At 41.1% G+C, this 26,344-nt stretch overlaps 2 protein-coding genes across 12 annotated transcripts in view; one reads left to right on the top strand and one right to left on the bottom strand.

Moving 5' to 3' along the window:
- LOC126371730 (multiple inositol polyphosphate phosphatase 1-like) overlaps window positions 1-26,344 on the bottom strand; it is a 102,487-nt gene that overhangs the window by 67,916 nt on the left and 8,227 nt on the right. The gene's annotated exons all lie outside the window — the stretch shown is intronic.
- On the top strand, window positions 462-25,699 carry LOC126371685 (myosin heavy chain, muscle). 10 transcript variants are annotated; one of them, XM_050016972.1, is made up of 25 exons: window positions 462-480; window positions 1,272-1,535; window positions 2,334-2,477; window positions 3,785-3,969; window positions 4,410-4,605; window positions 4,881-4,944; window positions 5,619-5,717; window positions 6,997-7,100; window positions 11,330-11,467; window positions 11,646-11,915; window positions 12,888-13,058; window positions 14,330-14,509; window positions 14,702-14,855; window positions 15,245-15,297; window positions 16,338-16,425; window positions 16,614-16,731; window positions 18,007-18,124; window positions 18,444-18,580; window positions 18,902-19,028; window positions 19,395-19,604; window positions 20,555-21,441; window positions 21,954-22,032; window positions 22,609-22,854; window positions 22,942-24,777; window positions 25,255-25,699. In XM_050016972.1, exons 2-25 carry the CDS (start codon window positions 1,332-1,334, stop codon window positions 25,336-25,338), a joined length of 5,892 nt encoding a protein of 1,963 aa, XP_049872929.1. In that variant the 5' UTR covers window positions 462-480; window positions 1,272-1,331; the 3' UTR covers window positions 25,339-25,699. The 10 variants fall into 10 exon arrangements, with proteins under 10 accessions (XP_049872929.1, XP_049872932.1, XP_049872927.1 ...); XM_050016975.1 differs by lacking the exons at window positions 6,997-7,100; window positions 15,245-15,297 and adding exons at window positions 6,665-6,768; window positions 15,665-15,717; XM_050016970.1 differs by lacking the exons at window positions 6,997-7,100; window positions 15,245-15,297; window positions 18,007-18,124 and adding exons at window positions 6,665-6,768; window positions 15,665-15,717; window positions 17,654-17,771.

Raw genomic sequence — 26,344 nt, 5'->3', positions numbered from 1 at the left:
TTGTCAACCACATACAAATTCCAACTAACTTTTTTATTGATATTGTACATCTAGGTTCGGAATCGTGGCTCAAACCCATCTCGCATCATTCGCACCAACCAAAACATTAACATTTAACAGCACAAAATAATAGTTACCACTTTAAGACGAACAGATTAACAGTTTGTTTTCGATTAGATCTGGGTTCCGCCATGTTTTATTTTGTAAACACACTCCAGCCCGCTCCAGACACACTGCAGGAGAGGAAATGAGGTTGTACAGTGAAGTTTGAGGTTATGTGGGGTGCATGTTGCATCGGGGGCGCGCGAGCGCAGCGGCGGCGGCCACCGTTGCCGCCCAAGTGAAAGGTAAGCTCGGCTGAAAGTGTAGCGGCTCTGTGCCTGGCATCCGCCTAAAATGGGTTGATCGCGCGCGCTGGTATCGTATTGCCGGTATAAAAAGCAGCGTCGACCCCCGCCGCCGGTCAGAACGGCTTCCAACGTGAGTGCGCGCGCACGCCCCCCGTGCGGTCTCAGTGCAGTGTAACCCTCGTGCATACATACATACGTACACAGAATACGAGATCGAAAGTGACGTGACACCGATTTACCGACTGGATTTGCATTGTGCAGTGGTTTGTCCTGTGACGGTGTTTGGTTAATGGAACAAGGATTGGTTCGGTCGCAGTGTTCGATACTGGATTGATTGTCTATCGAAAACGGTGATAGATTTGTAATCGATTTGACGTTTGTGCTTCTCAAATATTTTTTAAATTGTTTTAAAGTTGAATTTGTTAATCGAATTTAATTTTAAATCAAGCAATTGTTAATATTTGAAAAGTGATTGAAAAGTAATTCCAAATTTAAATAGTAAATTCAAAAAGGAAATAAATAAGATTGGTAAAGTCAAACAATTGAATCTGATTAGATAAAAATGAGATTGATTGATTAATTAGAGAGATGTGTCAATAGTTGAAGTAGAAACAATCCTGATTGCGTTGACCCATCAACCAGCACCATAAAAGACAATAACAACAATCCACGTTCGGATAAATCGGTTGGCGCGACTCCAGCTCGCATTCCTGTGACGTAACATCCGCGAAGGGCCGGTCGGGTACGCTAATAAAAACGCGCGCGCATAAAACTCGGCGTTACGCAAACGCGCGTGCGCGCTGGCAGCGCTCCCGAACCGGCCACTACTCGGGTTACATCCACAAATAGACGCACGCGCGGGCCTCTGCCTGAAGTATCCCACTACCACTGCGGCGGAGTCTAACGTGTGCTGTGTTACAGGAAGGCTCCAGGGCGTGTTCTCGTGTCTCGACTAGCCCAAAGTCTCGTTAGCCCTCCAAAATGCCGAAGCCTGCACAAGAGAGCGAAGACCCCGATCCGACCCCATACCTGTTCGTTTCTCTCGAGCAGAAGCGTATCGACCAGAGCAAACCCTACGATGGCAAGAAAGCTTGCTGGGTCCCGGACGAGAAGGAGGGCTTCTTGCAGGGTGAAATTAAGGCCACCAAGGGCGACTTGGTGACCGTTATCCTGCCCGGAGGCGAGGTGAGGACTTAGGAACATATACTTATAGTCAATATTGGAATCATTGGCTTTAACGTAGAATACATAATCCAAGGAGATATAAACAGAATTAATGCACGTACAACTGTCTACCTCAAGGACTTGACAATATTTAAAGAGCCGTTAACCTTGAAGCCGTTTTTGACGTATAACCCTTGACGTAGGCAGTTGATAAAAAGTGCAATGAATGTGTTTACGAGATGTATGAATGCATCTTCAAACGGGAAATTGAAATATAATTAATGAATTATGTAAATATAATTTGGTTAATTCGTAATTTATAAAACTTGAGCCTTACAAAATATATAACTTAAATAAGTTTAATGAACAATTTTACTTTAAATGATACATTAGTATCTGAATAAATGAAACAAATTGGCATGTATACTTAGTTACATATTGAATATCAGTACAAACTTGTACAAAAGTTTGAGAGTTTCATAAGTGACTGCAATAAGCTATGGGACACGCCTGATAAGAAAAGAAAACCAAAGTATAAATAATAATTGACATAATTTTATGTCTAAACTTAGCATAACCAGGTACACTAACTGTTTTTACAAATGAGCAGGAAAAGACACTTAAAAAGGACCTCCTGTCACAAGTTAACCCGCCGAAATTCGAGAAAGTTGAGGACATGGCTGACCTGACGTATCTAAACGAGGCTGCCGTGCTCCACAACCTCCGACAACGATACTATTCGAAACTCATCTATGTAAGTAGGTGCCTCAGGCACCTTTACCATTACTATAACACTAATGTCCATATTTCTCCCAACAGACTAAAGACTTCAAGAAGGATCTTGTAGGACAAGTCAACCCGCCTAAGTACGAAAAATGCGAGGATATGTCCAACTTGACATACCTCAACGACGCTTCGGTTTTGTATAACTTGAAGCAGAGATATTACCATAAGCTCATCTACGTAAGTCCGGAGCAGCGATGCAGTTGACGACGAGTGTGCATGTCCTACCTAGTACCCAGCCCACCTGTGACCCGTAGACATAAAAGTCTCTTGGACATATACCAAGTTTTAAAGATCAATAGCTGCCCATGAACGGCGCAATTAATCTTGGATTGATGTCTAGATTTGGATACTATAAATAGTGCTTCGGTGCGCCAACTGTGGCTATTTCAGCACTTTATTAATATTATTATCGTCACGCTATTTCAGTCGCGTTCAAGAATTTTCTCTCTCGTTGAGATCAGTTTTTACATTACGTGTCCTAATCGTGTTTTGGGGATTTATGTGTCTGTTGCCAACACTCTTGTTTAAACATCGTCGAATACCAGACGATGGATTTTCGATCAAAGATTAGAAGTAATTTAAAATTTTATCATGCTTGAATATTGATATGTAAAATGACGTCTACATTCCTAAGTTCCTTCCAAAGATTCCTCTCCCTTGTGACTAAATCTAATCTCCAAGACCGTACTTGAACCCTTCTACATAGGACAAGTCGGTGAACGGGACTCCACAGCGTCCAGAAGATTTCTCTGTTTTCGTTGTTTAGAATAGATTTTCAGTGTTGTGTTGGCTTCTTTTACTCAAAACAGTTCACGAGTAAAAGTTGTCTTTTCTATGGTGGTAGGGCAAAAAGGTATCATTACAATACCCTTGCTCTACCGAACTAAGTAATGATTCTGATGTTTTTATTTCTTAACATTTAAGAGTTTTACCATGTTTTACTTTGTATAGTAGAACTCTCTGCGGAACAAAATTTGTTTACATAAATAGTTTAACGAACATTTGGCCCATGACACGTAGAGAATTCTATTATGACTGATTTTGGCACAGAGAACAAAGTATCAATACAATACTCTCTCTGTATCGGTGTGTGTTTTATGAGTTAGATATAAGTATTCACGGGATCATTACCATCATACATAACGTCAACAAAACCCCTACCCTACTCTTTCTGGTCCCCTTGCCTAACGGGTAAATTCCCCAACACCCATTTTAAAGATAAATCGCCTCTATAAATTCTTAGCCAAAAAAAATCATGTTCCCATACCCTTTTTTATTTAACAGCCAGGACATGAAAATGCTCCTAATCCTAGTATACCCAATATGAGTTTTCATATTCTTTATCGCAAAAATCCTCATCTTTGCAAATCCCTATCTCCCACCTTTCTTTGCTTTTCTTCCTCTCATCAAATGCATTTTCCCCTATCGCCTTAAACTGCACGATAACTATCGCTCCATGGTTTAACCTTGTGGTCATCTCACAGACTTACTCGGGTCTCTTCTGCGTGGCTATCAACCCCTACAAAAGATTCCCCGTGTACACCTTCCGATGCGCCAAGCTGTACCGAGGCAAGCGCCGTTCGGAAGTGCCACCCCACATCTTCGCCATTTCCGACGGTGCCTATGTCAACATGTTGACCAACCACGAGAATCAATCTATGTTGATTACGTAAGTTCTTTCATTATGTTCTGTACTTATAGTCTAAATTCTAGTGTCGTATCTTTAGTTCGAAATACATCAACTGAAATGTCATTTTTACACAGACGATCGAAAACTGCCTATATACTTAATATGAACATTAGATTCTGTACCATTTTCTTTTTATTGTTATAAAAGTCAAGGGCGATAAATTAAAAATGCACTAAAGACATGCTCAAGTGCATCATAGCTTTATATAAAAGAACTCGGTATTTTTGTTACGATAACTGACAAACTCGCAGCGTTAAAATAATTAAATTTACATGTGAAGTGCATTTCTTATGGTCACCAAAACTCATTATACATAAAAGAAACGAATCTGCAAGTCCCCGTAAAGTGTTAGGACTATCCTAAGAGTCCTAAGGCTATGCATCAAAGTTGCTAACAAGACCATTCTATCCCGTCTACAGCGGAGAGTCTGGTGCCGGAAAGACTGAGAACACGAAGAAGGTAATTGCGTACTTCGCCACCGTCGGTGCCTCTCAGAAGAAGGACCCCACCCAGGAGAAGAAGGGATCTCTGGAAGACCAGGTCGTCCAGACTAACCCTGTACTTGAAGCCTTCGGTAACGCCAAGACCGTCCGTAACGACAACTCTTCTCGTTTCGTAAGTATCCAAAACTTTTACTTCGACTTTGAAAAACAATCAATGCTCATCGGGTTAAAATTGAAAAGTACTATTATGATGTGATTCTTTATCTTATTTGAATTCTGTTTAATGATAACAATAAAATTTAAATCAAAACTCTGCATCCTAAATCTTACAGCAAAAAAAATGATAAACCCGAATTAATGGGATTTTTTTTTTCCATTAACAAAGCTTTCAAACCCAAGAAAAATGTACTGCGACGTACATAAACACCTGTTTCCCTTCTTCCCCAGGGTAAATTCATCCGTATCCACTTCGGCCCCTCCGGAAAGCTGGCTGGTGCTGACATTGAGACCTGTAAGTATCTTTGAACTTTTATAATTTTACTACAACTCTTTGAAGTCTTTACATGTTTAAGGTTTTCTGTTGGCTTGTTGGACAATTCGATTCAACTGTAAAGCCGAAGTTTGTCAACTATCAAATCAAATCCTTTTTTTTTGACGCGACTTATTGTAGATTTGCCACAGATGGCATTAACTACTTGGCGCAGAACATTTGTCGAATCAACTACACTTTATTGTACACAACTTTATTTAACAAACATAAAATATGTATACAGTACAACTTGGACGGCCTTATTGCTCTAGAACAATATCTTCCAGGCAACCACACCAGCAACTATTATAACGGACTACTTATTTTGAGAAATGTTGTTAATTTATAATTTGTTTGTATGGGTTAAGTTCGCGTTTGTTCACAATTGTATTGTACTCTTACTGTTTTCTAATGATCCTTACATTCTTTGTTGGGAGGAATAGTTTTTTTTTTTTATAATGATATACGATTATTAAAAAGGAACGTGAAATAATAACATATATTATAATCTCATTATATCACAGATTATTAGTTTATCATAATGTACTGAAGCATACTGGCGTTCCTAGAAGCTTCTCAAAAAACGTGGGTTCTCAAAATCTTCGTTTGTTTTGCACCAATTTTTATATTCAAATATGACTTTTTATAATCACCAGATCTGCTTGAGAAGGCTCGTGTCATCTCCCAGCAGGCTCTGGAACGTTCCTACCACATCTTCTACCAGATGATGTCTGGCTCCGTCGCCGGACTTAAGGGTACGTATTTAACTCGATAGATTTTTTGAACTACTTCCAAAAAAACATTTTTGTTTTTCATATTCAAACTTATAGTTTTTTTTTGTAACAAAGAGATTAGTGGTTAGAAATGCAACAAAGGCGATTTAAAATTTTGTTCCAAGTTCGAAAATCTTCCCCAACCTGCAAAGGTGAAAGCAGGCAGCGTGGTGGAATTGATTGAGGGGAAACCTGTGTCCAGCAGTGGGACGCATAATAGTTAAATTGCTTATGTTATGGACGATTATAATTACTTACCGTAGCGCCTAACAGTGTGTTGGGTTGTAACGTAGAGTATATAATATGCTCGTCCACCAACTCGACGTTGAAGGGTAGTGCCAGTAGTGGGACAAATTACCTTTAGATTGTTACTTTATAAATATATTTATATATTATGTAATGTACCCAACACAATCAGTAAATAAACATGGACAAGATAAATCATAGTTAAATTGGAATGAAATAACTTTTTAAAAGACTGTAATAAGAATCAGTCAGACTATAAAGACGTCATTAAAACAGATGTACGATAAGGTGCAAAAGTCCAATCAGTTTCTATTGCAAAGTAAAAAAATTACTGGTTGCACTTAAGACCTCCTGGTCACATGTCGTTTCTGTAATAGACCAAAGACATCTACAAAACATAAATTTTATAATTATGACAACTAATAGTTCATAATTTCATCACTGTTACAAATAATTCGCTGGGCTCAGTGACTGCACTTTTGCTCTTTTATAGTACATCGGCATGTTATTTATTGATTGTGTCAATACCACATCAGGAGAAATATTTGAAGTATTCTACGATTATGGTAGAAGCTGATTTAGTCATAAAGTTTTGTACACACCAACACAACAACACTTAAAACATTCCTGCATTTGTACTACACCCAAGACATAGATGATTAATCCTGAATTCCCATGTTTAGAAATGTGTTTCCTGTCGAACGATGTGTATGACTATTACATCATCTCGCAAGGAAAAACCACCATCCCCAATGTAGATGATGGAGAGGAATGTGTGTTGACTGATGTAAGTTAGCCTTGCGAAGGCACAAGCCTAGACGAGGTTGCATCGTGGATTGTTTCATTCTCCTCTGATAGACACGCCCGTATGAAAGCGGTCGTCTTTCGGGAAAATCGCCCTCGAACCGGCAAGAGACCTACCTACCCAACCTTAATTAATTAGTCTAGTTTTAGTTTAACGCGTGTGTTCCTTTAAGCAACACCAATTCAAATGACCGTAATTGGTGTTTTTTAGAACTCTGCTTTTTGTCAAACAACATTATGGACTACTACATCGTGTCGCAAGGCAAAACCGTAATTCCTGGAGTCGATGACGGCGAAGAAATGACACTTACCGACGTGAGTCCAGATATAAGACAACTGGCTCATCATCATCTATCATGCTTTACTATCCTTCTTCTCTATTTGTTTGCTTCGCTTACGGCTGGGCAGCGACTCTGTCCGCGCATGTGTATGTCAGATGTTGGCTTGGTGTTCACAGAGATAACGATGCTAAGCAACCACATCGGGGACTATCCCCTCATTAGTCAAGGGAAGACTCGGATACCTGGAGTCAACGACGGCGAAGAGTTCGAACTAACGGTCGTAAGTTCCGAACCTACGCATGGAGCGTGCGTCTTTGATGCAGATATCCGCGTATTGGTTACTTATCACCAATATATCTGACATACACATGATACCCATGCTCGCTCCCTGCAAAAGTTCACGGAAAGAATTTTTGCACAGGTTTTATCACGGTTGATATACACAAACCCAATCCAGCACCGCACCCCTATCAAAAAACTAATTCACGCGCAGCACAAACACGATACGGACAGTTAGGACGTCGGCAAGAATTTCAGGATATTCAAAACATTTTCACGACTACTTTTCTAATAAATTGACGATTTATTCTCCAGAAATGTGTTTGTTGTCCAATGACATCCACGACTATTACAACGTCGCCCAGGGTAAGATTACCATCCCCAACGTCGATGACGGCGAGGAATGTGTTTTGACCGACGTAAGTTTTCAATGGTTAGAAGATCGGCGTGTGTGATTACCTCGAGGATTAGTCCTCAGTGTTGGAAACACACGAACGATTCAAAGTTGATAGTCATCAAAAAATATACGAAAATAGACGATCAACTTGGAATTTTTCTCCCCAAACCCAAAAACATGCATCTCAAAATTTATTAGATTTTAGATTTATGAAAAATGTCCGCGGATCTGGACCTCATATATTTCAAACCCAATATTGTTTATACCCTTGTTTTATCCAAAAATATAGATAGCACTACCCCTTGGTTTTCAGTGACCCTAGATCTTTCACCCTGTGAAGTCTCCTCGACGGAGTACCCTGTGCACCAATTCGTCAATATGAACTTACTGAATACCACCAGCTATGGTGCATTAGATTCTAACGCTGCCTGCAATTACTAACCATATTGTCGGATTAAAATTGTCTTTAATTTTCAGTATCTTTCCAGTGCAATTCTAAAACTATAATTCTGTACCGTCGGTGAAAAGTAATACAAGTCCAAAATTGAAGTTTTGAGAAAATCGAGTTTAAAGTTAAAAATATTCTAGCTCGTGACTTATAAGGAATAATGGAACAGAAGTTAGATGTGTCGATAGGTGATGATAGAAGGTTTCTTTTCTAATATTTAGTTATATTTAGAACCTAAACAGAAATGGTAGAGGATCAAAATAAATTACATGTATCAGTTGACACCAACTTTTATACTGTGTAAATTGATACAAGTCTACATATACCTTTTTACACACATAACTATACAAAAGTCATCGTTGATATATCATATTTTCAATTAATAATTTTACAGTCTTATTGTACATAAAACAAAATGTCTTGGAAGAAAGTTTATTTTATGAAGTTGTAGAAAGGCAAAATTCTATTTATTTTCTTTAAAAAGTAAAGAAACGTAACTTATATCAATTGACACAAACGATAAACTATAACGAATTTGTGTCAAGTGGTATAACTTGATTTATTTTTTCGGTTTTATTGTGTAAAATGATACATGTTTTTACGAATTTCTAGTAATAAATACATATAAAGATGGTACACGTATATATAGTGTAAGGTGGCGATAATAAAATATTTTGTTATGATTTTACTCTCAAAACTCATAAATAACCGGTCAAAACCACCACTGCTGCCCGCTACAAACACATTTTGTCCACCACACTACGCCCCTAATCAAAACCATTGTTGGTTCATCTTACAAATTCAATTATGATAAAATTTCCACCCCTAACAAATAAAGGTAAGAGGAATCATATTAAGACTGGTCATAAGGAATGTTTCGGGCTAGCCTGGCAGCACGGCCTGGAGATAAAAGTGATGTACCTACGTACTTTTAAACCAAAATCACACAAACTGGTTAGTGTTACTTCATTCCTGCTGAAACTATTTAAAAGATTACAACTCATTCCACAATCAAAATCCCCTAAAGTATACATGTATCACGAAGAAAATGAGCAAAGCTTGCCCGGCGATCGAAGGGCGCATTTCCACAGAGGTTTTGATAATTCAATACTTCGAATTATCAAAATTCCCGGTCTAATGGCAACCGCAACATTGACAGAACCATAAACGGAGTCGAATCAATGTTGACGATAAGAATAGGTAGAGAAAATGAAGATCATTGATTCACCTTCAAACCTATAGGTTACACAGGGCTATCCTCAGGGTAGGTCTTATCACCTTTACCATGGTCTGTTATGGTTAAGCTAAATGAGTTCGTTTCCACAAAACTTTAGACGTAAGCACACGTTCCGCGTATCCTCGCGTATGGACCACTATTGTGAAGTGGGCAACTTCCCACTATATCATCACCATCCTCCTGCCTTTATCCCACTCTAGTTGGGGTCGGCACAACATGTATGGACAAATGTCCCATATCTAATGTTACTTTACTTTAATGGGCTCAGTTTTCCGCATAAACGCAAGTGGTCCATTATGCGTGCTTTTGTTGACTATGTAAGCCAACCAGCTCCTTTCAGAAGCACAAATACCTCCTGGGATTTCTACAAACTTTGTGACCTGGTTTAATTAAGGGGTTGTGCCCGTGGTGTTGCCAATTATCCAATAAAAAAATAAATAAATAAATAATCAAAATACAGAAAAAACAATTTAACGGTGGTGCACAGAGTTCAGAGTAGTTGTTCCCTTTATAAAGACGAGAAAGCTCGACCAATTATTTACACCATTCAACGCGTTTGAGAAACTGGTAATCTTCTCTTGAGAAGATGTGGCAGATCCCGATGCTGCCAAGCTGGATCCCAGTGGGACCTTAAACCCAAAAGTATGTACGATCATCTACAGCTGTGTAGGTTCAAAAATACCACTACCGGCGCTTGCATCAAAGATCTAACCAGCGTGTATTGAATGGCTTGCATATTAATTGGCGCTTGATAATATTTGGAGCTATTATTTCACGTCTACAGCCTCCTTAGCAATGAAAGCAGCGTTCAATCTGCCACCGCTTAACCTGCATGTAATCAAGAAAACTATGTAAAACAGCTATGCTTTGAGCTAAGGGAAGGAGACTAATGACAGTTATGACAAATCTCAAATACCTCTTGACTAACCCTGCCATGGTGATATCGACGCCATGATCAGGACTCACAACTTATTGAGGTACTATTATTAAGTACTACAAGGCGGTTATAACAGAAAGAGAAAAAACACGGTTTGGTCTGAAGTACTAACGTAACCTATACCCATTCGCAATGCGGATCAGATATGGTTTGCTGTGGCTCTAGACAAAATGGCTTCCCATAGACAGGTTTATGCGGAGGTTACCCTAAGATACACACTGGTGGCGCATAGAATCGAACTTGTATGTATCATTATACACGACATGTTATTGATATCCAAGATCGTATTTTCTGAAATATTTTGATATATATTAATTTATATTACTTTTCACGAAAAAATAAATTTGGTGTTTGATGTTACAACTAAAATTATATCATTAAACACGGACCGTGAGAATTCAAGCATGGCGTGTATTTTAATATATCTTGAGTTGCATTTACTTACACCAAAATATTTAATGAAAATCTTCATTTCACTTTGATGCAAGTTAAGATGAATTATGTTACACGTGTTATAACAGCATGAATCCTTCACAAACAGTACTTATATCACTTTACACAAAAATTATCTCCGTATTTATAATAGCTACAGTTACGAGAATTAGACAGAAAGAAAGAGAATTTTTCGAACATGAAGTGTGTGCTAATAACTCAAAAGTGATACAACTCGAGTTGTATTACTTTTCACCGACGGTACAGAATTATTACCATGATTCATCGTATTTATGTGTACCTAAATGTTCTAAATAATTGTTTTCTCTCTCTATAGTTATGTAACTCCTTAAACTGAATAATTATTTTATTATATAAGTATATATTTATTTTGACCAGAGATGTCGTAATTAGTAAATAATTTTATCTTCATATTTTAACTTCTTTGAACTTTGCATTAATTTACCCTCCCGGAATCAAGGAAATGCTTGATAAAAATATTCACGACGCTAACATGAGTTTTGGTATTATAGCAAGCTTTCGACATCCTTGGTTTCACCCAAGAAGAGAAGGACAACGTGTACAAGATCACCGCCGCTGTCATGCACATGGGTTCCATGAAGTTCAAGCAGAGGGGTCGCGAGGAGCAGGCTGAGGCCGACGGCACTGAGGCAAGTATCGCACATCTTCATCATTATTATAGGAGGACCTTTGTCATCTTATTATATTATGTCATTTCTTTTAGTGGAACATAAACAATTTCCAGTTAGCTTTAGTTGATTAAAATATCCTCCTCACAGGATTTTCTGTTTCTCGTTATGAAAACTAATGAACTACTTTCTTTTATAGGATGGTGAGAAGGTCGCCAAGCTCCTCGGCGTCGACTGCCAAGACATGTACAAGAACTTGCTCAAGCCCCGCATCAAAGTCGGTAACGAGTTCGTCACCCAGGGTCGTAACAAGGACCAGGTTTCCAACTCGGTCGGTGCCATGTGCAAGGGTATGTTCGATCGTCTCTTCAAGTGGCTCGTCAAGAAGTGTAACGAGACCCTAGATACCAAGCAGAAGAGGCAGCACTTCATCGGTGTACTGGATATTGCTGGTTTCGAAATCTTCGACGTGAGTATCAGGGACATAGGCTAGTCAATAATGTAAGAAAGTATTGAACTTCAAACTTATAAACTTTATTATTGACTAGCCAAATTGTAGAGATATATTCTCAATAAAATAAAACATAAGATAATTAGTAGAAATAGAAGTAGAGTAGAAACCAAAGATACTTAGTTAATTATTTTAATAAGTATTAATTATGATATTAATGATAATTTGATTCCTTAGTACAATGGGTTCGAACAACTTTGCATTAACTTCACAAATGAGAAACTGCAACAATTCTTCAACCATCACATGTTTGTGTTGGAACAAGAGGAGTACACCAGAGAAGGCATTCATTGGGAGTTCATTGACTTTGGAATGGACTTGTTAGCCTGCATTGATCTTATTGAAAAGGTACACCGAGAGAGCTTCACCCTCGGTTGGACATCTAGAACCCTATTAGATCCATCTGTGTATTACTTTTAGAGTATAGAATAGTCTAGCTTTAAGGCAGCCCCGCTGACTAATGAGGATTACAATAGACTAGTCCGTGCCCTAACTGTTTTGACCTATCCATTTATGTGATCTCCTATTGTTTACAAAAGTACAACGGTTTCGAGCAACTCTGCATTAACTTCACCAATGAGAAGCTCCAGCAATTCTTTAACCACCACATGTTCGTACTCGAACAAGAGGAATACAAGAAAGAGGGCATCAACTGGACCTTCATCGATTTCGGAATGGACTTGCTCGCTTGTATCGATCTTATCGAGAAGGTAATAGCCGCCGGCTGCTGGTGTGCCCATCGACGCGGGGAGCTGGAGACGGGCTGTTGTTTGCGACTTGGATCGTCCTCCGCACTTTCAGAGACTAGGGCGGAGGACTCTATCACTTCCTCGACTCTTTGTTAGGGCCACCCCTCAGTTGCGGAATGAAATCCGTAATGTGTTCACCCAAAACCCTTAACTTAACCATCCACATTGCTTCTCCCTACAGTTCAACGGTTTTGAACAACTTTGCATTAACTTCACCAACGAGAAACTGCAGCAGTTCTTTAACCATCACATGTTCGTTCTGGAGCAAGAAGAGTACCAGCGCGAAGGCATCGAATGGACTTTCATTGATTTTGGCATGGATCTCCAAAATTGCATTGACCTTATTGAAAAGGTAGTTGGCGAAAACGCAGCAATGAACGCTTGCATCTCGCCACCGAGTCCTCGAATAAACTCGTCCAAATTTTTTAATTGGGTTATTTACAGTTTAGAAAAATCAATTGGTATTTACAAAAATAAGGAGTTTATTCGAGTGATTTGTTCAATGCTACAATGCTCACTGTGTTTTGTGTGACTCCTACTGTGTGTCTTTCTATCTATATGTAAACCCAACACTGTGGTCCTTAAGGACACGATACACATCATCAATCAGCAGTCAATACTAATTTTTTTTAACTGATAGCTTAAATTCTTTTCCATGTCTCCGATGCAGACGAACGGATTCAATCAACTTTGCGTTAACTTTACGAACGAAAAATTACAGCAGTACTTTAATCATTTCATGTTCATACTAGAGCAAGAAGAATATGAAAGGGAAGGAATCCAATGGACCTTCATAGATTTTGGTATGGACCTCCAACCGACCATAGATTTGTTGGAAAAGGTATTGGAGACGACAATTTTTAGCTTGAAGACTAGGCCCGCGTAGAGCTTTGGGCTGGAGAAGATCTCACTGCAAATGCAAAAATAAAATATAAGGCTGTACATTCCTGGCTCTACGGTCAAAGTTATGAAAAAAAAATATATTTTATAAGTATAGCTTTCTGAACACGCAAAAAGCAAGGCTAAAGCAAATGCAGTAATTGAAAAGCAAAAGTAGATTATGCACCGCGTTACATTACAAAGCAAAATCAAAGTTCCTACACTGCAAAATATACGTAGTTAGTTATGTGAAGGCGCTTGAGCCGAATAAAAGCTTCAACATAGAAGCTTATATTTAGTATCTTGTTATTTTTAAAAACAGGCTTCTTAATAAAAGTATTTAGTATTTTTTTAAAGCATTATTAACCACTAGTTTTTCTAAAAAGCTTTAGTTAAAATTATACTTGATTTATTTATTGTATTTATTAGGAATACGCAAATACAAATACGCATTTACACAATACGCTACAAAACACTTGATTTATATTGCATGAGGCTTCAAATTTAACGCATAACCAACACTATTTACTGTTAAAAAATTGAGAAACAACTTTTCCCCTTCAATTACTTTCTAGTTCAAATTACTCTAAATAAATAATCAGTACTATTTGTTCATGTACTTGATTCTTATTTTTACTATCACTATCACCAGTGTCAAGCAATCAAAAAGATTAGAATTTAGTAACATCAAACCCAGATTCGACTCGGCCATTTCGTGTGGTAACATTACCGGTCCGTTTCCAGCCTATGGGTATCCTCTCCATCCTTGAGGAAGAGTCTATGTTCCCGAAAGCCACCGATCAGACCTTCGTTGAGAAGTTGAACAACAACCACTTGGGCAAGTCTGCTCCGTTCTTGAAGCCGAAGCCCCCCAAGCCCGGTTGCCAGGCCGCTCACTTCGCCATTGGTCACTACGCCGGTAACGTAAGTATCGAGACTTTCCTTCTGTATAAATATTACAAAAAAAACTTGATTATACCTCTATAGTTCACTGATTTATATTTTGTCACCTATTTGGTCAAACTTACAGGGCAGTCGTTTAAAGTATTTTTAGAAACTATACTCTCGATGACTTGTTACGACTTCAAATAACCAAAAGTTGTAAATGTCGAACAGGTCGGCTACAACATCACCGGATGGCTTGAGAAGAACAAGGACCCTCTTAACGACACCGTCGTCGACCAGTTCAAGAAGGGCCAGAACAAGCTGCTTGTTGAGATCTTCGCTGACCATCCTGGTCAGTCTGGTGGTGGTGATGCTGGCGGCAAGGGTACGTATCTACTTTTACACGTATATGATAAACATAATGAAATATTTAAGGATCCTACTTGAACTCTTCAAGAATTTTATCTACATTATTATGATGACATTGAAGCAACTTTAGAGATTGCAGCGGAGAACAATTGAACAGGTATCATGAGCTGTAGTACTACTTCTGTGAACATACCAACACTTACATCATGTAACGAGTACTGAGTTACACAGAACACACCACAACCTCACTGTGATACCTAAGCCAAATTCATGACTATACTTCTGTGAATTTGGTCCATAAATCATCACCTTTAACAAAAATATGTTATAAAACACTTATCATTGCAGAATATTTACAAGGTCTAAGAAACTAACACTGTTTTGTGACTCTTTCAAACAAAATAGGTGGCAAGCGCGCCAAGGGGTCTGCTTTCCAGACCGTATCATCACTCTACAGGGTAAACAGGAGTATAATATTAGCAACATTTGCTTCTGTGCCTTATTCGTCGCTTACTTGTGATCGTCTGTCTACATGCTTTCAGCCGACACCTATCGGGACTATACCTTTGTCATCATTTTTACTTAAGTACATTCAACATTTATGTCAACAATTGGTATAGTCCGAAGCAAAAGTGTCTGTTTAAACGCTTTCACAATAATCTCTTGTCCATCCATTGTCAGTCAGCGTATGTTTGCAGCACAGCTCATGTCGCCATGTCTCGCAGGTGTATTGTCGACGAGTATTGTATTGTACAACGTTTTATGTCTACGTCTGTGCTATTGTGATCGTCCTTTACTAATTTGTGCTTGTTAATCTACGAATAGGCGGCCGTGGTAAGAAGGGTGGCGGTTTTGCTACTGTGTCTTCCGCCTACAAGGTACTTAAATGGTTCTAGTTTATACAGTTTTATGTTTTGATCATCCACTTTTTGACGTAGACAACTACATAGATGTAGCTCTACGGCAATGTGTAATAAACCTGGGTTTTGTAGATATTGATAAATCACATCGCAATGTATAATATTATTATTAGCAATATTAATATTTTAATTACCACATACATCCAAAGTAGACGCACAACATTTACTGAGTGTGTCTTGGATATTACTTCTAATATGGAAGCAGCAAAGTAAAGTAGTACCTAAACGTTTATCGTTACTTTTGCCGCTATCAACATACGTGTGCTTTTGTTTGTCGTTCTGGTTGTTTTAACAGTTTTGTGTGTTATAATTTATATTAATAAGTATATGTTCACATTTTCATTAGAACCAACTTTGTATCACTTTCACGTCATTTGAGTGTTGCTTTTTATGTTATTCTTCCTATTGAAATTAAAAATGAAATTTAATTATTTTGTCAATGTTAAAAATTGAACCTACGCTTTACAAAACTTATTCGTCACAAAAGATAAATCAGTTTTTCTTAATGCTTTATCCTTGTCACTAATGTTCGCTAAAGGGTCTTTATGGACCTTACTAACTCTCTTATGTGCCCACAGGAACAACTTAACAACTTGATGCAGACGCTGAGGTCCACTCAACCTCACTTCGTGCGTTGCATCATCCCCAACGAGTTGAAACAGCCTGGTAAGTTCTTTAGCTCTATATACTTTTCCTAACTCTTTTTGCTATCATGTTTTCTAACTACTTTCTTCAAATTGGAAATTAAATGTACTTATGTCTTTTATGAAAAAACTATTTTATCTGCAAGGGTTTTGCCCTCCACGGTTCCAGTGAACATGTTGTCAGCACTCGGTCGTTACTCTGTTCACCAGGTCTCATCGACTCTCACCTTGTGATGCACCAGCTGACCTGTAACGGTGTGCTTGAAGGCATCCGTATTTGCCGTAAAGGTTTCCCCAACAGGATGGTCTACCCTGACTTCAAGCTCCGGTAAGATTCCAACACCCACTCAAATTATTTTAGCCAACAGCTGTCAGATGTTTATGAAAATGAATCATCAAATTATAATAATTTACATATTTTATTTTCAAGATTAGGTGTTATTTTAGTACGAACATATTTTTCAGCTGCTAAGTCTAAACAACATTCTTTTAGCTCTGGAAATTTCATTTCGACTTTAACACGAATATTTTATTCTGGTAGTGCAGCTGACTGCTGACGTCATCAACCAATCGTGCATTGCTGAGTAACAGTGTCTAAATATAATCTGAAGGATAGACACTTAGCCAATTCACACCTTGTACCTACTTAGGCGTGCGAAATGTTTCTTTAATATAATATGATTGCAGTACCGTAAGTGAAAGTGAAGGCATAATTAACGAATTTATTTGATGAACAGTTACATGATTCTTGCACCAGCCATCATGACTGCCGAAAAAGATCCTAAAGAGGCAGCTAGGAAGTGTCTGGAGTCGGTACAACTAGACCCTGAGAGCTATCGTATTGGTCACACTAAGGCAAGACAATGATGATACTGATATCACCCTAGTAAGGTGTTAGCATGGAGAATATACCAATCAAACTCTAAAGAATAGAGTTGATCCCGGATTGTACACCCTACACATTGTCAATAACGAATGCACCTATAGATCGAAACCACACCTATGTTATCACATTATACTAGTACGTACAGAACTACAAGTTACGGGATAATATATTTCATATTCCGAGATCCTGAAATTTTTAGAACGTGACCACTTTGGGACATTTAATATAAGCCAATATGGTCGACGTTCTAAGAAGTTCAACTTTGTTCCCTTATATTATACCTGTATTTTAGACACCTACCACTACCTATATATGTATGTCATGAACGTTCCCTCACCGTGTGGATATTATTTTGGTAATTTAGCTACAAGATCCTGGCCCCTAAAGCTGTGGAAAAGGAATCCGATCCTAAGAAGATCGCTCAAGTCATCCTGGAGGCCACCGGTCTCGATGTCGAGTCGTACCGTCTCGGTCACACCAAGGCATGTCCTCGTTTTAGTAGTTAGCGGTTTGACTACGAGCGTCGCTCAGGTTGAGGCTTATATGCTTGTCGAATTTGCAACACCTTATGGGACTGGTGTGGCAATTCGACAGTTGAAGTTGGCAGCTTACCCTCGGAGCCCAAATTACTCTGGCTCTAGTTTGTTTTTTCCTCTATCCGCTCTCCCTACAATACACATATACACTGTTGTTACTTTGTGTGCTCCTATAACGCAGATACAAAATTCTGTGCCCGGCTCTGGTCAAGGAGCCAATTACCCCTGAGAAAGCCACCGAGAAAATTCTCGAACATACCGGCTTGGATTCGGAGTCTTTCCGCATGGGCAAGACGAAGGTAGACCCTACACGCATGTACACATACACTACACTTACTAACGTCTATATTATATTCTCTGCATGATTTACTAATTAGATTCTTCCGTCGAATGTAAGTCCTTTGTGATTCGTATCTTAGTCTACTAACCCACGAGTGCATATATATTTTTTAATATTTTTTATATATTTCTTTGTGTACGTCTTCTGTTAAAGTAAATATTTTAATCAAATAATTACATGTTCTTATTATTGTTGAGATAGTGATGTCTAGTGTTCTAAATGTGGTTTTTCGCGTCGCTGTGGTTGGGGTTGGTGCTAACTTGGTCTTGTGGGAGCAGGTGTTCTTCCGCGCTGGTGTCCTGGGTCAGATGGAAGAGTTGCGTGACGACAGGCTGTCCAAGATCGTCTCGTGGCTCCAGGCCTACATCCGTGGTTACCTGTCCCGTAAGGAGTACAAGAAGCTGCAGGAACAGAGGTGAGATATTAAACTGTTTTAGGAAATGCTACTTCTTTCATGTTTCTTCACTTCTTAACTTTCTACGTTCTTAGGAGGAATAATTTCGTTTTATTGTTATCTTTTGTTGTAAAACTTCCCATTCTATCTATATTTTTTTATTTTATAGATTACTATGATATTAATGATATTAATTTAACTTTTTTAAATTTCGCATCAATTTAGTTACGTACTTACTTAGTACTTTTTCCACAGTAATACTGCCGTGCAGCTTTGTTACGCTAGAAGCTTTCTAAAATAAAATAAAAAACTAGATAAATCAACGTGATGTTTGTTACCTAGGGTCGCCCTCCAAGTTGTCCAGCGCAACTTGCGCAAGTACCTGCAACTCCGCACCTGGCCCTGGTGGAAGCTGTGGCAGAAGGTCAAGCCTCTCCTCAACGTCACCCGCGTCGAGGACGAGCTTGCGGTCAGTATCAATCATCGCCACTTACCTGATTAGCCGCTCTGACCCAATAAATGTGAGGTACACGGCACGCGTGATTCAGGAACGAAAATAGTCTCGACCGCGCCCACCTGACGGTTACGTGACACCGCAGCACCTGCCGCGTCCATTTCTGGACTCCACCCCCCTCCAGCGCGCGCTTTTTCCTTACACAAAGTAATGATGCGCGGGGGCGAGTGCTGGAATTCTCCAGCGAGGCTCAGTAGTGCGGCGGTCGGCGCGCGCGCACCAACGAACGAACCGAACTCGCATTCCTCGGTGTGATTGACCATGGCGGCCGTTTTTGTTTCCGAGTGGGATGGTGTAGATAAAGGGAATGTGATGTTGCAGAAATTGGAGGAGAAGGCACAGAAGGCGCAAGAGGCCTTCGAGAAGGAAGAGAAGCTGCGCAAGGAGCTTGAGGTCCTCAACGCCAAGCTGCTCGAGGAGAAGACCTCTCTGCTGGCTAACCTCGAGGGCGAGAAGGGCTCTCTCTCTGAGATCCAGGAGCGCGCCAACAAGCTCCAGGCTCAGAAGAACGACCTGGAAGCCCAGCTCAGGGTAAGTTTCACTTTATACATTTTGTGAATAACTAGTAGGAAATTCCGAAATAAGAATAGGGCAAACAGAAAACGAACTTCGTAACTTTGAATTAGAAAGTGAATTGTTCAGTGAAAAAGGTATAAATAATGGATGAAGGCATGAAAAATTTAGTAGGACATTCTGGAATACGAACGTAGGGATAAAATAGAAAGTGGTGAAGTAAAATAAAAAAAAATATTATAATAAATTGTGAATAAGGGGGATGATAAAATACATAATTTAGTACAAAATTCTAAAGCAGGAAACTATGGTCAATATAGAAAGTGAAATAACGAATTGAAAGTTTACTTTAATGATAAAGTAAACCTAAATTGCTAACTAGGTACGCCAAGCCACAAGTCGTAAAATCTAAATCCAATATTCTAGTTTTTAGATTAATATCGTGGAAAATATTAAAATTTGGTTATGGCAATAAACAAGTACTACCGGTACTTAAAATTAGAAGGAAATATCGTAAACACCAGGATATATGGGTTGTGGGGCGAGAACTGAAATAGCAACATGAAATTAGGTCATTAGATTTCAGCACAGCACACCTGTCGAGCTGATTAATTAAAGTGAATCACATAAAATCACTCACAGGTTATAAAAATACTAGCCTAGTGTTACAATCCAAATAAGTATGGGCGCTTCAGAATATTTATTCGAATCGAAACATCCCACCCGTGTTACACTTTACGTGATTATTTAAATAAACATTGATTTGTTTATGCGAGGAATAGTTTGAAGAGTTAAAAATAAATTGCACGTCTGCAGACTGCACGGTTTATTGCAAAACCATTTATTGGCGCTATTATTATGTGCGAATAGACAGAAAACAGACGTATTTGTTTAGTTAACCACAGATAAGCGGTTCATGCTGACGTTATTTAAATATGCGGAACTAACTTGGAGTTTTTACACAACAGGACACCCAGGACCGCCTCACCCAGGAGGAGGATGCCCGCAACCAGCTGTTCCAGGCTAAGAAGAAGTTGGAACAGGAGGTGTCTGGCCTGAAGAAGGATATCGAGGACTTGGAACTCTCCGTCCAGAAGTCCGAGCAGGACAAGGCCACCAAGGACCACCAGATCCGCAACTTGAACGACGAGATCGCCCACCAGGATGAGCTCATCAACAAGTTGAACAAGGAGAAGAAACTCCAGGGTGAGAGCACCCAGAAGACCTCCGAGGAGCTCCAGGCTGCCGAGGACAAGGTCAACCACCTCAACAAGGTCAAGCAAAAGCTCGAGCAGACCCTTGATGAGCTCGAGGACTCCTTGGAGCGCGAGAAGAAACTGCGTGGTGATGTTGAGAAGCAGAGGAGGAAGGTTGAGGGTGACCTCAAGCTTACCCAGGAGGCCGTCGCCGACCTTGAGCGCAACAAGAAGGAGCTCGAGCAGACCATCCAGCGCAAGGACAAGGAGATCTCGTCCCTCACCGCCAAGCTCGAGGACGAACAGTCCCTGGTCAGCAAGCTCCAAAAACAAATCAAGGAACTGCAGGCCCGCATCGAAGAGCTCGAGGAGGAGGTCGAATCCGAACGCCAGGCCCGCGCTAAGGCTGAGAAGCAGCGCGCTGACTTGGCCCGCGAACTTGAGGAGCTCGGTGAGCGCCTTGAGGAGGCCGGTGGTGCTACCTCTGCCCAGATCGAGCTTAACAAGAAGCGCGAGGCTGAGCTCAGCAAGCTGCGCCGCGACCTCGAGGAGGCCAACATCCAGCACGAGTCTACCCTCGCTAACCTCCGCAAAAAGCACAACGATGCCGTTGCCGAGATGGGCGAGCAGCTCGACCAGCTCAACAAGCTCAAGGCCAAGTGAGTATTATTACGATCGTAACACTTTTTATTACACTCCGTAAATTCAATTGAAACTACTGAACCGACAGGTGTCTGCACATCTGCATTTTTAAATAGAAATTCTGTAATAGTTTTGTTTAGAAAATTTGGCCGGTGGTGATTCAGCTGGTAAAGTTATAAAAATATCAAGTACTTTTGATGCATCGATTCCGTATGGTGTATCTTTTATTAGAAGTGATATAAATAGTGTTGTTATGCAAATCCAGGGCGGAACATGACCGTGCGTCTTGCTACAATGAACTTAACAACACGCGCGCGGCTGTCGATCAAGTCGCGAGGGAGAAGGTAACACGTCGCCCTAGAGGCATGTGTAGCCTGGGTGACCCTGCATGGACCCTCACAAACAACACATTACACAAAACAATGTGAAATTGAGGTCCTACTTCCCAGAATTTTAAACTCACGACCCCACTCTCTGAAGATCCTTTACACGATGATATATTAAAACTTTTTGTGTAACTTCCATTCAGGGCTGAAAAGGAACGCTCTCAATACTTTAGCGAAGTCAATGACCTTCGTGCCGGTCTCGACCACTTGTCCAACGAAAAGGTATAAAAAGATGGAGACTCTGTGTTCGCATCAGCGTTCGCTGGACATTTCGCTTCGCAGCTTTCGAAATTAGCCAATAAAGGATAGATGAAACACACAACATCACCACGACTCACTAATGACTCTCTAGATTTGATAATAATAACTAACGATATAAATTATACCTATCCTACACACTAGCACAGAAGCTAAGCTGCTTTGAATTAACGTGTGACCGACTTGAAATTAAATAATACTTGATTACATATTAAACAGTAACGCATGATATACTTACTTACATATTTTTTATAACATTTGAGTTATTTTTACTTTAAGAGGTAGAATAAAAAAATAAACTCTTATGGAAATTATAAACGTCGATACAAATCATTTTAACCATTTCATACATTTATATTACATCGAATGAAAGTTATTAACTCATTTCATTTTTTATAACAATCGATTACTGTAAAATTATAATTCTTTATGTGACAATACAATCCCGTATTAAATCCAAACCCAACGGATAACACTCGGTGAATTGTCACGTACAAGTAAGTGGTTAACATTGCCGCTCACACAATTTCTTCCTCACAGGCTGCCCAGGAGAAGATCGTCAAGCAGCTGCAGCACCAGCTCAACGAGGTTCAGTCCAAGGCTGATGAGGCCAACCGTACCCTCAACGACCTGGATGCCGCTAAGAAGAAGCTGTCCATCGAGAACTCCGACCTGCTCCGCCAATTGGAGGAGGCCGAGTCCCAGGTGTCTCAGCTGTCCAAGATCAAGGTGTCGCTCACCACCCAGCTCGAGGACACCAAGAGGCTCGCCGACGAGGAGGCCAGGGTTAGTATTACGAATATTAACAAACTGTGCAACCGTATCTATTGGATTTAATTACGTGAAATAATAATTGAAATCTTCTTTCAACAGGAACGCGCCACCCTTCTTGGCAAGTTCCGCAACCTCGAACACGACCTGGACAACATCCGCGAGCAAGTCGAAGAGGAGGCCGAAGGCAAGGCTGATCTCCAGCGCCAGCTTTCCAAGGCCAACGCCGAGGCTCAAATCTGGCGTTCCAAGTACGAGTCCGAGGGCGTCGCCCGCTCCGAGGAACTCGAGGAGGCCAAGCGCAAGCTCCAGGCCCGCCTTGCCGAAGCCGAGGAGACAATTGAGTCCCTCAACCAGAAGGTTGTTGCCCTCGAGAAGACCAAGCAGCGCCTCGCCACCGAGGTCGAGGACCTGCAGCTCGAGGTCGACCGTGCCACCGCTATTGCCAACGCCGCTGAGAAGAAACAGAAGGCCTTCGACAAAATCATTGGCGAATGGAAGCTCAAGGTTGATGACCTCGCCGCCGAGCTCGACGCCAGCCAGAAGGAATGCCGCAACTACTCCACCGAATTGTTCCGTCTCAAGGGTGCCTACGAAGAAGGCCAGGAACAACTCGAGGCTGTCCGCCGCGAGAACAAGAACCTCGCCGACGAAGTCAAGGATCTGCTTGACCAAATCGGAGAGGGTGGCCGCAACATTCACGAGATCGAGAAGGCCAGGAAGCGCCTCGAAGCCGAGAAGGACGAGCTCCAGGCCGCCCTCGAGGAGGCTGAGGCCGCTCTCGAGCAGGAGGAGAACAAGGTCCTGCGCGCTCAGCTCGAACTGTCTCAGGTCAGACAGGAGATCGACAGGCGTATTCAGGAGAAGGAAGAGGAATTCGAGAACACTCGCAAGAACCACCAGCGTGCCCTCGACTCCATGCAGGCTTCCCTCGAAGCCGAGGCTAAGGGCAAGGCTGAGGCTCTGCGCATGAAGAAGAAGCTCGAGGCCGACATCAACGAGCTCGAGATCGCTTTAGACCACGCCAACAAGGCTAATGCCGAGGCCCAGAAGAACATCAAGCGCTACCAGGCCCAGATCAAGGACCTCCAGACCGCCCTGGAAGAGGAACAGCGCGCCCGTGACGATGCCCGCGAACAGCTCGGCATCTCGGAGCGCCGCGCCAATGCTCTCCAGAACGAACTGGAAGAGTCCCGCACCCTCCTGGAACAGGCCGACCGCGCCCGTCGCCAGGCCGAACAGGAACTCAGCGACGCCCACGAGCAGCTCAACGAGCTGTCCGCTCAGAACGGCTCTCTTTCCGCTGCCAAGAGGAAGCTCGAGTCCGAGCTGCAGACTCTGCACTCCGACCTCGACGAGCTCCTCAACGAGGCTAAGAACTCCGAGGAGAAGGCTAAGAAGGCCATGGTCGACGCCGCTCGCCTCGCTGACGAGCTCCGCGCCGAACAGGAACACGCCCAGACCCAGGAGAAACTCCGCAAGGCTCTCGAGCAACAGATCAAGGAACTGCAGGTCAGGTTGGACGAGGCTGAGGCTAACGCGCTCAAGGGTGGCAAGAAGGCCATTCAGAAGCTCGAACAGAGAGTACGAGAACTCGAGAACGAGCTTGACGGTGAACAGAGGAGACACGCTGACGCCCAGAAGAACCTGCGCAAGGCCGAGAGACGCATCAAGGAGCTCACCTTCCAGGCCGATGAGGACCGCAAGAACCACGAACGCATGCAGGATCTGGTCGACAAACTGCAGCAGAAGATCAAGACTTACAAGAGGCAGATCGAGGAAGCAGAGGAGATCGCCGCACTCAACTTGGCCAAGTTCCGCAAGGCTCAGCAAGAGCTGGAGGAGGCCGAGGAGAGGGCAGACCTCGCCGAACAGGCTATCAGCAAATTCCGTGGCAAGGGACGCGCGGGATCCGCCGCGAGAGGAGTCAGCCCGGCGGTAAGTGTTCACTTCTACAATAACGTTCTTTGAACTGAAGGAAGACTTACAGGAAACGTTCTTCGCTCGTAAAAAATCTTTTACTGTTCTCTCTCAGTAATAACTTCTTTCTCAGCTATTCTAGATACTAAACGGTATTCTTTCATTCAGGCGTCCGTAAAAGGGCGTCCCTAAATCAGCACTGGAGTACTATGTAAGTTGGGAACTTGCCCCCAAGGCACCGTGAGCAGTGCTCCCTTAGTCTGCATAATATAGAAACCTCCTTGTTTTAACTTGTCTCGTTTATCCGTCCGGCATGCTCGAGCTCTTGACAAAATTTTGACGTTCTAAATTCGATCTTCGAAGTTCGAAATACAAATGGCAGAACGTACGAATAATTTTTGGACCTGCGTTCGAATTTTGTCAGAGGTTGTCCCTCCTCGTGTGATGCCAGTAGGTGCTGTGACGTAATATTGACATTTATCTTTTATTTTTCAGCCCCAGCGTTCGCGCCCCCCACTCGGTGATGGTTTCGGCACCTTCCCACCAAGGTTCGACCTAGCCGCGCACGATGATTTCTAAACGTTCCACTACAAAAAACAAAAACGGACTGTACAGATTTTTCGTTGAAAATGTAACTCACTTTTTATACCTACTGAACGTGTTACGAGAACGTGAAACGAGAAACTGTAAATTTTGTAAACCACAAAAAAAATATACACTTTAGTAATCTAATCTTTTTACGAAAGGCTATTTTGTAATTTGTTGATATTTATTTATTATTTATATTATTTATTACCGCGGATATGTATCGAGTGCGCGAGGAGCGGCGTGGCGCGCATGCGCCGCGATCACAGAGACACGCCCACCACCCCGTTACCGGCGCGCGCGCCGCATCGCTCCCCGCATGCAATAAAGCGATATCGTTGTCATAAAATACTTACTCTTGCTGTTTTATTTATTGCACCCTTTGCTGCCTTACACACAAAAATGTACAAATATACCGACAAATATTCCGATGTGGACGCATAAAATACACAAACTACAAAAAAGATAAAAGATAGTGAACGATCAAAGTTCGAGTGCCACATTTCAAAGTACTCATGTGAACATAAAACTTAGTACAGTCAAGGACAAAATGAAAACTTTGAATGTTCCATGCTAAGTGGATACTTAATCAAAATAACATATACACATTCTTACATACATAACCAACCTATCGAACGAAGGGTTTATGAAACAATAAAATAAAATACTCAGAGATAAAATACCAAGATTTTTTTAAACGTCGCGAAGATCTCCCTGTAAAATACACATTGCGCCATGGAAAAAGATTAAATTTACCTATATCTAGACTCGTCCTACATTCTTGTAGCCCACAAAATTTATAATAAACTGCCTAACATATTAAAAGAAGAAAAAGGTGACAAAATCTTTATTAAAAAAATAAAAGAACTTCTCGTTAATAAATGTTACTACAGCACCAGTGAATACCTTAATGATACTGATGTTACCATTTGAAAAGCTTCCTCCTCTCTTTTAAACTTCTATTTTGTTGTGCCCGAAAGGGTCTATGATGTGAAACTCA

The sequence above is a fragment of the Pectinophora gossypiella genome, chromosome 13, assembly GCF_024362695.1.
Source record: "Pectinophora gossypiella chromosome 13, ilPecGoss1.1, whole genome shotgun sequence".
Taxonomy (NCBI): Eukaryota; Metazoa; Arthropoda; class Insecta; order Lepidoptera; family Gelechiidae; genus Pectinophora; species Pectinophora gossypiella.
This window is presented reverse-complemented; position numbering and strand designations above follow the sequence as displayed.

Excerpts from the sequence above, each read along its gene's own strand:
- LOC126371685 (XM_050016972.1), top strand. The coding sequence starts at position 1,332 with ATGCCGAAGCCTGCACAAGAGAGCGAAGACCCCGATCCGACCCCATAC. Across the intron at positions 2,478-3,784 it reads ATTACCATAAGCTCATCTAC|ACTTACTCGGGTCTCTTCTG; the intron begins GTAAGTCCGGAG and ends GTCATCTCACAG. Across the intron at positions 14,510-14,701 it reads TTGGTCACTACGCCGGTAAC|GTCGGCTACAACATCACCGG; the intron begins GTAAGTATCGAG and ends AATGTCGAACAG.